The 16,412-nt window shown below is 40.5% G+C and overlaps 1 protein-coding gene across 5 annotated transcripts in view; it reads right to left on the bottom strand.

The window, feature by feature from the left end:
• Window positions 1-16,412, bottom strand: part of Pfrx (6-phosphofructo-2-kinase/fructose-2,6-biphosphatase) — a 137,616-nt gene that overhangs the window by 49,319 nt on the left and 71,885 nt on the right. For 4 of the 5 annotated variants that reach the window (XM_069827303.1, XM_069827306.1, XM_069827304.1 and 1 more), the window contains exon 2: window positions 2,123-3,384. In XM_069827303.1, the coding sequence (XP_069683404.1) occupies window positions 2,123-3,384 (1,262 nt within the window). Of the gene's footprint in view, window positions 1-2,122; window positions 3,385-16,056; window positions 16,217-16,412 lie in introns of those variants that run through there. The other variant, XM_069827308.1, reaches the window with a different exon arrangement.

Genomic DNA, 16,412 nt, shown 5'->3' with positions numbered 1-16,412 from the left:
GCGCAAGTTACAAGTGACGAAGTTCGAACAGGATTGTCACTTGTTCCGATTTTGTAGAGACTGTCCCAATTTTGAGGAAATTTTCCCGCTTTCCGACAATTCTTTGGCGGAATTACAGAATGCCTGATTTTATAGTTCGAGATTAAAATAAAAAATAAATTTTGACAAACTTTCGTTTTAGCTAGTGTACGACAAAAAAAATCGCGCTAACTGATCGAGAAGGGATATGAATTCCATTACTCAGTGAAAATGTTGGTTCGTTTGGTAGTAATATGAGCTACTATGCTCTGTTAGTAATGTTGCACACGACAGCGTGATGAAAACGTCACAGTTCATAGTGAGGGGTAAGATAGATAGCAAGAGGTTGTACTAATCTGTGAGCAAAAGCATGTAAATTCTCAGGCAAGCAGTGACCAGAGCATTGGACTGAAGGCAACCAGGTATCTTCCGTTTTGCTTTCAGTACTCTGTCGCCCACGACCAAAATAAGGAATTTGAAACTCTACCGTCAGTTACTGAGAAATAAAATAGAATATATGTAAGGCATATCGCACACACCTTCAACCCTTTCTCACCCATCCCAACTCTTCACGTCAGTAGTTAAGCTGTGTATACTACAATCATCAACAAAAGTTTTGCTCATCCCGATATTTCGTGTCGGTGTGATGCTATTGTCACTATTCCTGTGCAGATAGCTATTAGATTACGTCCGTTTTTTTGGCACTTCCCCATCAAAATTATCTAATTACCTAAAGTGGAGCAGCAATACTGGGAATGAGACAAGTGGCCAACAGCCTTGGAGCTCACATATTCAGTTTTTCTCAGCTCCGAACTCCCTTACAAGGACGTGTTTTCGCGTTTTTCTCAGCTCCCTTACAAGGACGTGTTTTCGCGTTTTTCTCAGCTCCCTTACAAGGACGTGTTTTCGCGTTTTTCTCAGCTCCCTTACAAGGACGTGTTTTCGCATTTTTCTCAGCTCCCTTACAAGGACGTGTTTTCGCGGTTTTCTCAGCTCCCTTACAAGGACGTGTTTTCGCGTTTTTCTCAACTCCCTTACAAAGACGTGTTTTCGCTTTTTTCAACTCCCTTACAAGGACGTGTTTTCGCGTTTTTCTCAACTCCCTTACAAGGACGTGTTTTCGCTTTTTTTAACTCCCTTACAAGGACGTGTTTTCGCTTTTTTCTACTCCCTTACAAGGACGTGTTTTCGCGTTTTTCTCAGCTCCCTTACAAGGACGTGTTTTCGCGTTTTTCTCAGCTCCCTTACAAGGACGTATTTTCGCGTTTTTCTCAGCTCCCTTACAAGGACGTGTTTTCGCGTTTTTCTCAGCTCCCTTACAAGGACGTGTTCTCGCGTTTTTCTCAGCTCCCTTACAAGGACGTCTTTTCGCGTTTTTTCAACTCCCTTACAAGGACGTGTTTTCGCGTTTTTTCAACTCCCTTACAAGGACGTGTTTTCGCGTTTTTCTCAACTCCCTTACAAGGACGTGTTTTCGCTTTTTTTAACTCCCTTACAAGGACGTGTTTTCGCTTTTTTCTACTCCCTTACAAGGACGTGTTTTCGCGTTTTTCTCAGCTCCCTTACAAGGACGTGTTTTCGCGTTTTTCTCAGCTCCCTTACAAGGACGTGTTTTCGCGTTTTTCTCAACTCCCTTACAAGGACGTGTTTTCGCTTTTTTCAACTCCCTTACAAGGACGTGTTTTCGCTTTTTTCTCAGCTCCCTTACAAGGACGTGTTTTTGCGTTTTTCTCAGCTCCCTTACAAGGACGTGTTTTCGCGTTTTTTCAACTCCCTTACAAGGACGTGTTTTCGCGTTTTTTCAACTCCCTTACAAGGACGTGTTTTCGCGTTTTTTCAACTCCCTTACAAGGACGTGTTTTCGCGTTTTTCTCAACTCCCTTACAAGGACGTGTTTTCGCGTTTTTCTCAGCTCCCTTACAAGGACGAGTTTTCGCTTTTTTCTCAGCTCCCTTACAAGGACGTGTTTTCGCGTTTTTCTCAGCTCCCTTACAAGGACGTGTTTTCGCGTTTTTCTCAACTCCCTTACAAGGACGTGTTTTCACGTTTTTCTCAGCTCCCTTTCAAGGACGTGTTTTCGCGTACCTCCTCCCATTTCACGTACCTTGGGCTTGGGGCGGTGCGTGTCGACGCAGTCGATGGGCAGCTTGATGTGCTCCACCTTGCAGCCGTACGCCACGGGCGTCAGCTTGATGATGGTGTGCAGCGGCACGAACAGGTAGGGCAGCTCGTCCGCCGACTTGTCCAGGAAGTAGGCCAGCAGGCAGCGCAGCACCGCCTGGTGGCTCACCACCAGCACGTTGCCCTGCCGCTCCAGCTCCATGATGACGGGCTCCAGGCGCGCCACCAGGTCCTCGTAGCTCTCGCCGCGCGGGTAGCGGTACGTGAACTTGCTCTGGTCGCGCGCCGCGAAGTCCTCGGGGTACTTCTCGGCGATCTCCTCGTACGTCATCTCCTCGCAGATGCCGGCGTCGATCTCGTTGAGCGCCTTCCAGCGCTCCTGAGGCGCCGGCACGCCCGCCACGGTCTGGATGGTGCGGCGCAGCCAGGACGTCCACACGCGCAGCCCCGCGATGTCCTGCTGCTGGATGTAGGCGGCCAGAGCGGCGGCGTACTGCCGCCCCCGCGCGGACAGGTCCGAGTCGCCGCCGATGCGGCCCGCCACGTTCATGTCGCTCTCGCCGTGGCGCGTGAGGTAGATGGTGCGCGGCGTGATGTGGATGTTCATGAGGTAGTACACGATGCGGCTCTGGATGTGGCCCTCGTGCTTGTGCACCACCACCTTCTCGCCGGTGTTGTAGATCTTCATGAAGCTGAGCTCGCCCTCGCGCCGCTCGTCCAGCGCCGTGTAGCGCTCCTGGTAGTGCTGGATGCGCTGCAGGAAGTCGCGCAGCGCCGCCTCCGTGTTCATGTTCTTGTAGTCGGGGCTGTTCACCTTCACCTCCATGATGTTCTGCTCGATGATCTGCGGGTCGTCGCACACCGACTCCACGAAGAACAGCTTGAAGCCCATCTTGTCCACCACGATCTCGCGGATCATCTGGCGCCGCTCCCACGTGGAGTTGGTGGCGTCGAACACGGCCACCTCGCCGCCGCTCTCCAGCCACGCGCACACGTCGTGCAGGGCCTCCATGGCGCACTGCGTGCGGATCGCCATGGCCTCGCGGTTGTCGGGCCGGAAGAACTCGTGGCTCTTGTAGGCGCTGGTGGCGTGCCGCCGGTACTCGCCCAGGTTGAACACCTTCGTGTTGATGCCGATCCAGTTGAGGTAGCGCGAGAGCTTCTTGGAGATGTACGTCTTGCCGCGCGCAGGCAGCCCCACCATGGCGATCACGTGCGGGCTGTTCACATAGTTGGCGCGCTCTCCTGCGACAGCAAGCACACCAGCGTCAAGTGCAACGATACGGACAAGACCTTCCTCCAACAGGAGCCCGGTGTAAGGGTATGCAGAAGAAGAATGCGACAATTGGGACTGAATGTCGCTTTACTGACGTTCAAAGATATCTGACCTTACTAATCGATAGTGATCGATAATTTATTGGTGTAAGCGTGGTTTCTTTAGTTACTACTTCTATGACATTTAGCAGCGATCTCGGCTGGGGGGAACACGTTACAGACACAGCGGGAAATGCATGGAGAGCATTACACTTTGTGATGAGGGTACTAAGAAAAGGTTCTGATAAATCCAAAGAGATTGCATATAAATCACTAGTACGTCCAGTAATGGAATATGGTGCTGCATGTTGGGATCCTTACAGATTAGAACATATTAAGACACTGGAAAAGATTCAAAAACGGGCTCTTAAGTGTTGTCGGAAAAATTCACCATTAAAATGAGACACTCACGGACAGGAGAATGCGAATTCGATTATGCGCACTGTTCAAAACATACAGAGGTGAGCCTGCCTGGAGAGAAATAAAAAAATAGGTTGCAGCCGCCAAATTACTCTTCAAGGAACGATCACTCATATAAATTGAGGGAAAGAAGGCAGAGGACGGACACTGGAAAGTTTTCTTTTCTCAATCGTACTATCAGGGACTGGAATGCTTTACCTGCAGACTTACTAAAGGCTTTACCAACAACCAAAAATGCATTTAAAAATAGGCTTAAGGACCTTACTAATAGACGGTAATTATACACAGTAGTTAAAGGGTGTAAATGATATGTTGTTATTGAAGCGTTGTATCAGTGAAGAATTATGTTGTGTCAGTGAAGTGTGTTGTATCAGTGAAGAATTATGTTGTGTCAGTGAAGTGTGTTGTATCAGTGAAGAATTATGTTGTGTCAGTGAAGTGTGTTGTATCAGTGAAGAAGTATGTCGTGTCAGTGAAGTGTGCTGTGTAAGTGAAACGTGTTCCTGTCAGTGAAGCTTTATAGTTTATAGTGGCAGTGCAAAGAATTTGAACAGTGAAATGTTTTTGAAGTGTTAGTGAAATCAGGATAGAATCAGTGAAATGTGTCGTAGTTCCAGTGCAGTGAGTGAGTTGACAGCGAAATGAGTGTAATGTTGAAAGGTACTTGTGCAGATATGAACATATACTCGTGGGTTTTAGTTCGCTCTTAGTTTTAAGATACAAATTAGAATATTTCAAATGTTATTTTAAGTGATCGTTTCATTTAATTTAGTATATTCCCTGTTGTTATTATTATTATTATTATTATTATTATTATTAATTATTAGTATTATTATTAATTGTATTTTTAATTAATACGTTTATTATTGTCATTATTGAGTGTAATTAGTTACCACTGCCACCGGGTATATACCCATTGCAGTGTGAATAAATACATACATGAATAGATGGCGACGATAATAGTCATTGTTGCCAATCGTACATAAATATACCCGCATTATAGAATTCATCCCACTTTACTGATTGTAAAACAACACTGAGTTTAGCTTGTAGCCGCTGATATTGTCAAGTATGATAACAATTTATGCTTAATCTACATAATAATTTTCCCCGACACATTTTTAACAGCCCATATTCAGAACTAGCGGAACTGTTTCAAAGTTTGTCAATATTTTATATCTTTGGTTCTGATTTATCCCGTGGTTGGAAAGTTCGCTCGCTTACACGATAATAAAATCGTAGGTCAGATATGTTTGAACCCCAGTGTACCTTCACAAGGATGTTTGAAACATTTCCAGCTTTCAGTTGCTGGCAGTCAACTCGACAATGGTTGTTTTTCTTCATTTGTAATATTATTTTCTTTTCACTTAATTCCACGATATGATCGTCATTGAGAGTGATCAGTTGATAGCTCTTGTATACAGAAGACGGGGATATGGGATGAAAGAGTCAACATTCAAATAGAAAAAATTTAAAAATGTTGGAAGGACATCAGCTTTGAAATAAAAATTGAATTAAAGTTTTTTTTCTAGCGTTTAATTTTAATTCTGGAGAATTTAATTGTCCTCACTCGAAGAAGACATCTTTCACCATGAAAAGTAAACTGACGATAGTCTCCAGTTTTGTGTGTGTCCACAGTAGGCCTACAATAGAGGAGACGAGACCTGTCCCATGGCTTTACCATGTGTGGCGGCTGTATCACCAATGGGTAGGGAGGGGGAAGATAAAACTTTATTCTGAGCTGAACTACCGAGTAGTAATAACCGCCATGAAACAAACTCTCTTTTTGATCGCCCATTCTTTCCCCTCTCGAGCTAGATCTCAGCTCCTGACCTATAAGTGCATGCAAACGCTGACTTCCAGCGTTCTACGTGTGCGTACCCTGATGTGTGAAAGGCAGGGTTATTGATACAAGAGGTCCGGATTTCGCCGCACATGTCCTGCTTTGTCTGGCCGGCATTATAGAAAATAAAAAAAACCGTCCTGCTTTTCTTTCTCAGTGGACCAAAGAGAGAAAGCATCTGTGTCTGGAGTCCATTAGAATGGAATTATGTTCCTAAAATTTAATTGAAGACATCTATATTATGTGAATTTCCACAAGTACATATTTAACTGGTGAAAAAACAACGTTTCTTCCTCAAACAAATTGGGCCGCTAAATAAGTACCAACAATCAGGAAATTAAACAAGGTATAAACTTTTGTGCGAGATCGTGCGTATTTGCTTGTTTTCCGCACAGAACCAATACGCGGTAAGTGTGAAATACCACAGTCAGTATTCCCAACGTAACACACATAACAATTTCCCTCTTCTTACCGCTTAAGCGCGACATTCATTTTACTGCTTTAGGCTTTTAACATATTATTTTTAGAGACGTTTAACATAGTAATAATTATAAATTGGAAACTTACCACTGCAATTTCACCTAAATTGCACTGTTAATTATTGTTTTTAAATATTTGCAAAAATTAAGTAAAGTCTACTACTCCACGAAACTTATTGCATTCCTGATACAAGTAACATTAAGGAAGCCGTGTAAAAATCAACAAGATTCCAGATGCCGACGTTATTACTGCAATATGTTATATAAATAATATTGTTAAAATATTAAAATGAAAAATAAATCATTACATAATCTTACCGTATGTTTTAAGTTCGCATTTATAGACTGGGGGGGAAAAAAAGACAGACGTATATCACGGCCTGCTGGAGTATAGTAAACACAGAAAACATTTTATAGCAACAATGCTATAGAAAGATATTTTGGTTTTCCGAAGTTGTCGTCATTAAACAGAAACCAACATGGAGATTTCATTGCAACTAATTAGAAATTCCTCTTTCAGGTATGTAATAAACGATCTTCGCACAAAATAATGTACGATACACGAGCGGTATGTTTGTTTTCATGTTCTCGGAAATTAAAAAAGCTCAACTACGTTTCGCTTTTTCAGTCTTTTCCTCGACCATGAAAACGTCAACATACCGCTCTTGTAACGTATATTACTACTGTATAACCTCTACAGCTGAATAGTGAATTAAATTTCATTATTTCCAATTGTGTATACGAACACTTATTGTACCATATACTACTGAAAATAAGCGCCACGTGCCGTGTCATGTTATCATGTCCTGTTTTTTTTTTTAGATAAAACCCCCTGCTTTAGTTTTTTTATCTGGTAATCCTATGAAAGGGATCCATTATACTACAGGATCAACAAAGATGACGTAACGACTGCGAAGATTAGTATGGTACACTGTGTTCTGTTAGATGTCTATAGCAGCGTATCATATTGTCATGATTATGAAATAAGTAAAGAATGAGAGAAATGGTACAGGAATACAGAAATACTCCCTGAGTGTAGAATGTAACGCCAAGAACTCTGCAGACGAGGCCAACGAAAAACTACGACAGGACATTTCAGAAAGAGAAATTTAAATACAATTAAAGAAATTATGTATGTAATTTAGGAAATTAAATGATATGGAACCTTACTTACATTTTTTTAATAATGCTTATGTGCCATGTTCAATTTCATTTGTTTTATATACGTAAACAATGATGCACAACACGAAATAGTAATTTATGTATGAAGGGCGAAATGAAGATGTTTATAGCGAGGGCTGCGGGGTTGTTGCCAAGGGCCTCTAGCGTGTGGTTTAGGCATGAAATTTCGCCAAAGGTTAATTATTTACTGGTGCACTTACTTACTTACTTACTTACAAATGGCTTTTAAGGAACCCGAAGGTTCATTGCCGCCCTCACATAAGCCCGCCAGCGGTCCCTATCCTGTGCAAGATTAATCCAGTCTCTATCATCATACCCCACCTCCCTCAAATCCATTTTAATATTATCCTCCCATCTACGTCTCGGCCTCCCTAAAGGTCTTTTTCCCTCCGGTCTCCCAACTAACACACTATATGCATTTCTGGATTCGCCCATACGTGCTACACGCCCTGCCCGTCTGGATTTAATTTCCTAATTATGTCAGGTGAAGAATACAATGCGTGCAGTTCTGTGTTGTGTAACTTTCTCCATTCTCCTGTAACTTCATCCCGCTTAGCCCCAAATATTTTCCTTAGCACCTTATTCTCAAACACCCTGAACCTATGTTCCTCTCTCAGAGTGAGAGTCCAAGTTTCACAACCATACAGAAGAACCGGTAATATAACTGTTTTATAAATTCTAACTTTCAGATTTTTGGACAGCAGACTGGATGATAAGAGCTTCTCAACCGAATAATAACACGCATTTCCCATATTTATTCTGCGTTTAATTTCCTCCCGAGTGTCATTTATATTTGTTACTGTTGCTCCAAGATATTTGAATTTTTCCACCTCTTCGAAGGATAAATCTCCAATTTTTATATTTCCATTTCGTACAATATTCTGGTCACGAGACATAATCATATACTTTGTCTTTTCGGGATTTACTTCCAAACCGATCGCTCTACTTGCTTCAAGTAAAATTTCCGTGTTTACCCTAATCGTTTGTGTATTTTCTCCTAACATATTCACGTCATCCGCATAGACAAGAAGCTGTTTTTTACCTAATTGAATAAATTAAAATTTTTTGATAAGAGTTTTAAGTTTTTATATCGATTGTTATTTTATCATGATGGTTGCCTCGTAACTATAGAAGAACAAAACAAAGAACATACAATAATCAGAATAATACTGCTGTAGTGTGTTCTTTGTTCAAAATATGGCGTGGTAATCGATCAGGCCCGGTTGAACACTGGCGTTCAAAGATATCCGACCTACGATTTTATAATCGTGTAAGCGAACTTTCCAACTACGGGATAAGTCAGCAGGGTGTGAATTCACCGAAGGGATGGGGAGATTTCCCCCCTGTTGGAAAGTTATCCCCCTTTCATAAATTCATATTAACATCCCTGCCAGGGATAACTTCTATCCCCCCCTCACGAAATATAATTGTTTTAATATGAGTATAGTTTGTAATATTGATGTGTCATCACCGGCAAGCTGACAGCAATCAATAACTTTGGGATTACATATCTTATCTTAAGCCTGCTGACGGATATAATTATTATTATAATCAAGATGCAAGACAAGCACTTTGTGCGACCAAGCGTTGAGCCGTATGGAATGAGGATAATAATAATTTTATGTATTTCATAATAGACAATATCAGCGGTTTGCAGCTAAACCCAGTGTTGTTTTACAATCAGCAGAGTGGTATGAAAAATTGAATTCTATAATGAGGGTATATTTTTTATGTACCATTGGCAACACTGACTATTATCTTCCCCGTCTATTCATAGATGTAATAACTAAAGAAGCCACACTTACACCACAGTTTAGTATATACAGTTTCGAAGCTTGGGATGATTTTTTGCATTTCTCGCGATAGTTGCTAGCCGCTTGGAGCGCTGTGAGTACTAGGAACAATAGACTGTGCCACAGCCATCGTGATCTAATACAGGCCGCTAGGCAGACCATGTAACTCGCTTAACCCGATCACGAAGAGCGGCGTTTCAACCATATAAATTAGTTGGAATGCATAAACAGTAACATGTATTTCTCTAAAATGTAGTGTAATTGCATTAATACAATTTAAAACAATGGAGACACTTCAGACATAAATCACTTGCGAGTTAAGATGAAATATTATTTTTGGTGTGAAAATTACGTTGATTGTATGTGTAATATTTCCTTTATTTCGATTAAATATTGCGAAATTCTTGTACATTCATTTATGCACGGTTCAATAATTTTCAGTTGCACCGCATGGATATTTAGATATGTTGAAATTATAGGTTATGTTTACTGTCCCAGTTGCCCCTTTCTGTCTAATTTTAGTGATCTCCAATGCCTTGCCATTCATATAGAAATATTATAGGTTATGTTTACTATATCTTATAGGCCTATTCCTAAATTCGCTATTATACATTAAATTTAAAAATATGTCATGTATGATACTCCGCACATTCAATTTGTCTGTATTTTAATACTACAATTGAGTATTGAATTATTGTATTTATCTACTACCTAAGAGACGAAGTAACAATCGTACGTACACTAATTTCATAAGAGTGGTATGATAAATTTTCTGTCTTTATTAAGGAAGGTAGATGTGCTATATTAAATCACAATATAAATTCTTTTTTATTAAACCTCAAAATAGCTTCCATTCCAAACTGTGTTGATGCGAAAAGATTATGTTAAGATGTAAAATTCTCTTCACATAAAAATAACACAGTTTTGTAATTATTTCTGCAACATATTATGCAACAAGAAGTAAAGGGAACTTATGGACACTACACTAAATAAAACTTAGCTATGATACGCAATAAAGTTATGATATAATATTTCACTGAGCTCCATACACTGAAATAGAAAACCCGAACATATATTACGGCCTGGTCTAGAACGAAAAGGCATTGACTGCCGTATTTCGCATTGTTGTGAAAAGTTGTGTAAACTGTGAAATTTTCGTTATCGGTTGTAATAACTGTAAATGGCTACAATACAATAATTTGAATAATAATATGGGACAAGGACACGTTTGTAGCAATATAAATTCTAAGAAAAAGAGGTCAGAGTTATCCTTCTTCCAAAAGATCCAAGAAGGTGAGTTTATAAAATATAATATATACTTTATGAAAATAATATATAAACATTGTGTATTTCGTATTTCAATAGTGGAAGGAAGGTGTTTATTTTTCAAAAGAACACGATATCAATAGTACAATACATTTTATCGTCTGCTAGGGAAAGTCTCTGTGATGAGGCGATAATAGCGATCCTGGTGGCTAGCAACTATCTATGGATGCATATTTCAACTGTCTATGTTTGCATATTTATAAGTATTGAGCTTCGCAACTGTATATACTAAACTGTGCTTACACCAACAAATTATCGATCACTATCAATTAGTAGGATCAGATATCTTTGAACGTCAGTGTACCATCGACACTTTGCGCGGCACACTAGTGCACACTATCGGATGCAATATAGAATCTCAGTTATTGTGTTACCTTCCGTAATAAAATAATGACGAAACTATAACATAGTTCTATAACAGTTGTATTGTTGTACACGACGTATGTATTATAGTGATTATTAATAAGGAATTTACACAAAACTTACGAGCTATTCGCTGTGTGAGTATAAGACTGTTTTTATTACTAAGATCGTAAATAAACATCTTCTATACAATGAAAGACAGGCCTATTTCTAAAAGTACTTACTTACTGGCGTTTAAGGAACCCGGAGGTTCATTGCCGCCCTCACATAAGCCCGCCATCGGTCCCTATCCTGAGCAAGATTAATCCAGTCTCTACCATCATATCCCACCTCCCTCAAATCCATTTAAATATCATCTTCCCATCTACGTCTCGGCCTCCCCAAAGGTCTTTTTCCCTCCGGCCTCCCAAGTAACACTCTATATGCATTTCTGGATTCGCCCATACGTGCTACATGCCCTGCCCATCTCAAACGTCTGGATTTTATGTTCCTAATTATGTCAGGTGAAGGATACAATGCGTGCAGTTCTGTGTTGTGTAACTTTCTCCATTCTCCTGTAACTTCATCCCTCTTAGCCCCAAATATTTTTCTAAGAACCTTATTCTCAAACACCCTTAACCTATGTTTCTCTCTCAAAGTGAGAGTCCACGTTTCACAACCATAAATAACAACCGGTAATACAACTGTTTTATAAATTCTAACTTTCAGATTTTTTGGCAGCAGACTGGATGTTAAAAGCTTCTCAACCGAATAATAACAGGCATTTCCCATATTTATTCTGCGTTTAATTTCCTCCCGAGTGTCATTTATATTTGTTACTGTTGCTCCAAGATATTTGAATTTTTCCACCTCTTCGAAGGATAAATCTCCAATTTTTATAGTTCCATTTCGTACAATATTCTGGTCACGAGACATAATCATATATTCTAAAAGTACTAGCGATAATAAAAGTGTGAATACCGGAGAGACACTAAACCAGTATTGGATGCAGAAAGTTATTCAAGTACAGTACATTAATGAACATCATTATAATGCACAGACGTGTATTCTTAAGTCAAGTGTGGAAATGGGTTGTCACGTGGGCGGATTTTAGTGTTGCTAATCTGGCAACAATTCTTAATCCCCACTCCTGCACGACCGGTAACAGCTCTAGGGTTCTGCGCACTTTGAAATATTTGTTGCAGGGCTATAAAACACTTGACAGCTTATTTCACGAAATAATCACCGAAACAGTGGCAGCAACAACGCCTAAATCACCGAAAAACACGCTTCCTAACAATAGCGAATAAAGCAGACTGTGACACTTCCACGTACGGCACTGGGTCATAATTATAGAACATAACTGATGTCACATCTGGCGTAACAGACAACCAACAGGCGTCGCTTTTTTTCAGCCGTGGATATTTCGGCTCTCGTTGCACAATACAGCCGCTCTACTTCATTCATGTTCACCACAACACATGTGCACGCAGCCCCACCAATCACGTGATGTTTTTACCGCGCCACTCATTTGTTTACATAAGGTCTTATGAGAAGATGATATAATTGATCACGTAAATCAACTGTAAAACAAACAGGACACGCACGATTGCCTACCATGGGCTACAAGGCAGTCTAATTTAGGGGGAGGAAGATTTGAGTGGGCAGACCACTCTCCTTCCTTGTGAAGATGGCTACAAAAAGTGATGACTTCACAGGCACTGACTGACATATGATTCTTCTTCCATTTAATCACCGTTAGATGCCAAACACGAATTAGGTAACACTGGAATAAGATTAAAACAATATGTTGGGTTGGAAATGATTCTGAAACAAGTTTTAACCTCAAATTTCAATATTTGCGCGGTGTTAGGAGTGGAGTGTCTATGCGGATGACGTCAATATGTTAGGAAAAAATCCACAAACGATTAGGGAAAACACGGGAATTTTACTTGAAGCAAGTAAAGAGATAGATTTGGAAGAAAATCCCGAAAAGACAAAGTATATGATTATGTCTCGTGACCAGAATATTGTACGAAATGGAAATATAAGAATTGGAAATTTATCCTTTGAAGAGGTGGAGAAGTTCAAATATCTTGGAGCAACAGTAACAAATATAAATGATACTCGGGAGGAAATTAAACACAGAATAAATATGGGAAATGTCTCTTATTATTCGGTTGAGAAGCTTTTATCACCCAGTCTGCTGTCAAAAAATCTGAAAGTTAGAATTTATAAAACAGTTGTATTACCGGTTGTTCTTTATGGTTGTGAAACTTGGACTCTCACTTTGAGAGAGGAACATAGGTTAAGGGTGTTTGAGAATAAGGTGCTTAGGAAAATATTTGAGGCTAAAAGGGATGAAGTTACAGGTGAATGGAGAAAGTTACACAACACAGAACTGCACGCATTGTATTCTTCACCTGACATAATTAGGAACATTAAATCCAGACGTTTGAGATGGGCAGGACATTTAGCACGTATGGGCGAATCCAGAAACGCATATAGTGTGTTAGTTGGGAGGCCGGATGGAAAAAGACCTTTGGGGAGGCCGAGACATAGATGGGAAGATAATATTAAAATTGATATGAGGGAGGTGGGATATGATGATAGAGACTGGTTTGATCTTGCTCAGGATAGGGACCTATGGCGGGCTTATGTGAGGGCGGCAATGAACCTTCGGGTTCCTTAAAAGCCAGTAAGTAAGCAAGTTAGGGTTGGAGACAAAAGGGTGCGTGCCCTGTCAGTAACAGTAATTTAAATTCTATTTTCTCTCACATACACCCACATGAATATCTGTGTGAATCTTCGATCCCGCTACGCACAACACACGACAGAAAAAAAAAAAAACTTAAATAACAGAAAACGATTTGATTACTGCGAAAGCTGTAAACTCATCCAACGCGTTCCAAAAAACTTCGTTTCTTATAATATCCGACCAATGATTTTCTCAGACATTTTCACACGAAATCCTCACATAACTCAGTTGTATGACAAATATTGGAATATTACTCCTTTCTTCCGTCTAGGATAATTCTATTTGTGTACTATCTACCAAAGAGCGCATAACCAAGGTATAAAAAAGCGTAAACAAACCAAACCTAACCTATCACTGATCCCCGACATTACGAAAACTCGCTTATTCACTTTTCCAGATTATGTATATTTGTACAGTCATCTCACCTCTCAGTTTCATTTCAACATCAAATTTATATTATGCCGGCGGGACGTGGAACCGAAAGTAGAAGAAACAATAATTCGTACCTTCCAGCATCTTTTCTAAAGTTTAAAAGGCACTGTTAAAATATCCCACCTGTTTTTTTTTTTAAGAGCTTTGGTGTCACTTTTAAATGCATTTGACGCAGTTAACAAAATGCACCACCCACATTACGATCGAAATACAACCAATTATATTTAGACTACAGTTTTTCATTCACTATGATTTTAGATTTTGCATCCAACCGTTTTATTCATTCACTCACCACTAACATCACTAGATGAAGGTACCATACAGTTGGGATTACAGGTTACAGATTTCACTTTCACTTAAAGCGAACTGAGAATTTTCTTCATTAAATGCAATGGATGCACTTTCCATTAACTCCTCAATACATCTATTTGCTAAACAAAACTAATACTGAAAACTATGGTAATAAAAACATAGCACATCTGACTTCACTGTCACAATCAAGGCTGAAAATTCAGATGGTTTAAATTTCAACCAATCAAGGTCGACCGGTATACTCAGCTATGCAAAATTGTCTCCAATTAGCCTTTCCTAAAACCCTCTACATTAATAAAGAAAAAAAACAGAGTCGCCGACCGTCAAGAAAACAACTACCTACCTGAAAACTTACATAACAGAATTCTATTTGTTGCTGAAAAATGATATCAAATTAAAATTTATAATTTTTTGTGCGAGATCGTGCGTATTTGCTTGTTTTCCGCACAGAACCAATACGCGGTAAGTGTGAAATACCACATTCAGTATTCCCAACCTAACACACATAACAATTTCCCTCTTCTTACCGCTTAAGCGCGACATTCATTTTACTGCTTTGGGCTTTTAACATATTATTTTTAGAGACGTTTAACATAGTAATAATTATAAATTGGAAACTTACCACTGCAATTTCACCTAAATTGCAATGTTAATTATTTTTAAATATTTGCAAAAATTAAGTAAAGTCTACTACTCCACGAAACTTATTGCATTCCTGATACAAGTAACATTAAGGAAGCCGTGAAAAAATCAACAAGATTCCAGATGCGGACGTTATTACTGCAATATGTTATATAAATAATAGTTAAAATATTAAAACGAAAAACAAATCATTACATAAACTTACCGTTTGTTTTAAGTTCGCATTTATAGACTGGGGGGGGGGGGGGAAGACAGACGTATATCACGGCCTGCTGGAGTATACTAAACACAGAAAACATTTTACAGCAACAAAGTTGAAGAAAGATATTTTGGTGTTCCGAAGTTGGCGTCATTAAACAGAAACCAACATGGAGATTTCATTGCAACTAATTAGAAATTCGTCTTTCAGGTATGTAATAAACGATCTTCGCACAAAATAATGTACGATACACGAGCGGTATGTTTGTTTTCATGTTCTCGGAAATTAAAAAAGCTCAACTACGTTTCGCTTTTTCAATCTTTTCCTCGAACATGAAAACGTCAACATACCGCTCTTGTAACGTATATTACTATTATAAATTAGGCTATATTTTTTTCAGTTAAAAAAGTCTGAAATCTCTGAGGGGTGGGGGATAACCTGGAATCCGGGGGGGACATTCACCCCTAAATTCATCGCTGAACTTGATCTACAACCTGATTTAGTGACATTGCACCTTCTCGCGCCGGTCAGGACACGAGTGCAGACAATCTTCGTAGTGCTGTACAGGAGGGGGGGGGGGAGGAGAAACTGTCACTAATGGTGTCCGACCTTTCTTTCTTGAAAATTTGTAACACGTTTCCATTCGCCAGTTACGGTACTTCTGCCACCGTGCGTAGGAGTGATGCAGAAGGTGCGCATGCCTGAATTCAAGAAAAGTACGTAGACAAACAATGACAAGGTTTCCAACAGCCAACAGACGCTAACCTAACCACGCACGTACCGGTACCTGCAGCAAGAAAAAACCTGATTTCCCAAGAGCAAATGACGACAAACTCAGACGGTGTGCGTTGAACTGTGGCAACACTGCTCCTCACCGATGCGGATGGACACCTTGCGCTGGAACTGGGAGTTGCGGCGTCTGTCCATGTCTGCGGCAGGGCTCTCACTGACGAGCGCCAAGGCGGGCTATTTTCGCCGCAGCGCGGAGGTCAACGGCTCGTCGAACACCCTGTAGTACGCGACCACGTGCTGCGGAGTTGCTCAACCGGCGCGACGGCGGATTTATTGACCGTGTTGCCACGTCGCGCGACTCGAATCCCGGACCCGCCGCAACGGATCTGCGAGGCGACCGCGGTTCTCGAGCTGTCCGCAGCGCGGCGCCACCGGGCGGCGTGCGGGAGAGAGTCGTCAAGACAGCCCGAACCCTGGAGACACGCGGCGGAACTCGACG

The sequence above is a fragment of the Periplaneta americana genome, chromosome 6, assembly GCF_040183065.1.
Source record: "Periplaneta americana isolate PAMFEO1 chromosome 6, P.americana_PAMFEO1_priV1, whole genome shotgun sequence".
NCBI classification, from domain to species: domain Eukaryota; kingdom Metazoa; phylum Arthropoda; class Insecta; order Blattodea; family Blattidae; genus Periplaneta; species Periplaneta americana.
The sequence above is the reverse complement of the archived record's forward strand: the minus strand, read 5'-3'. Positions and strand labels throughout refer to the sequence as shown.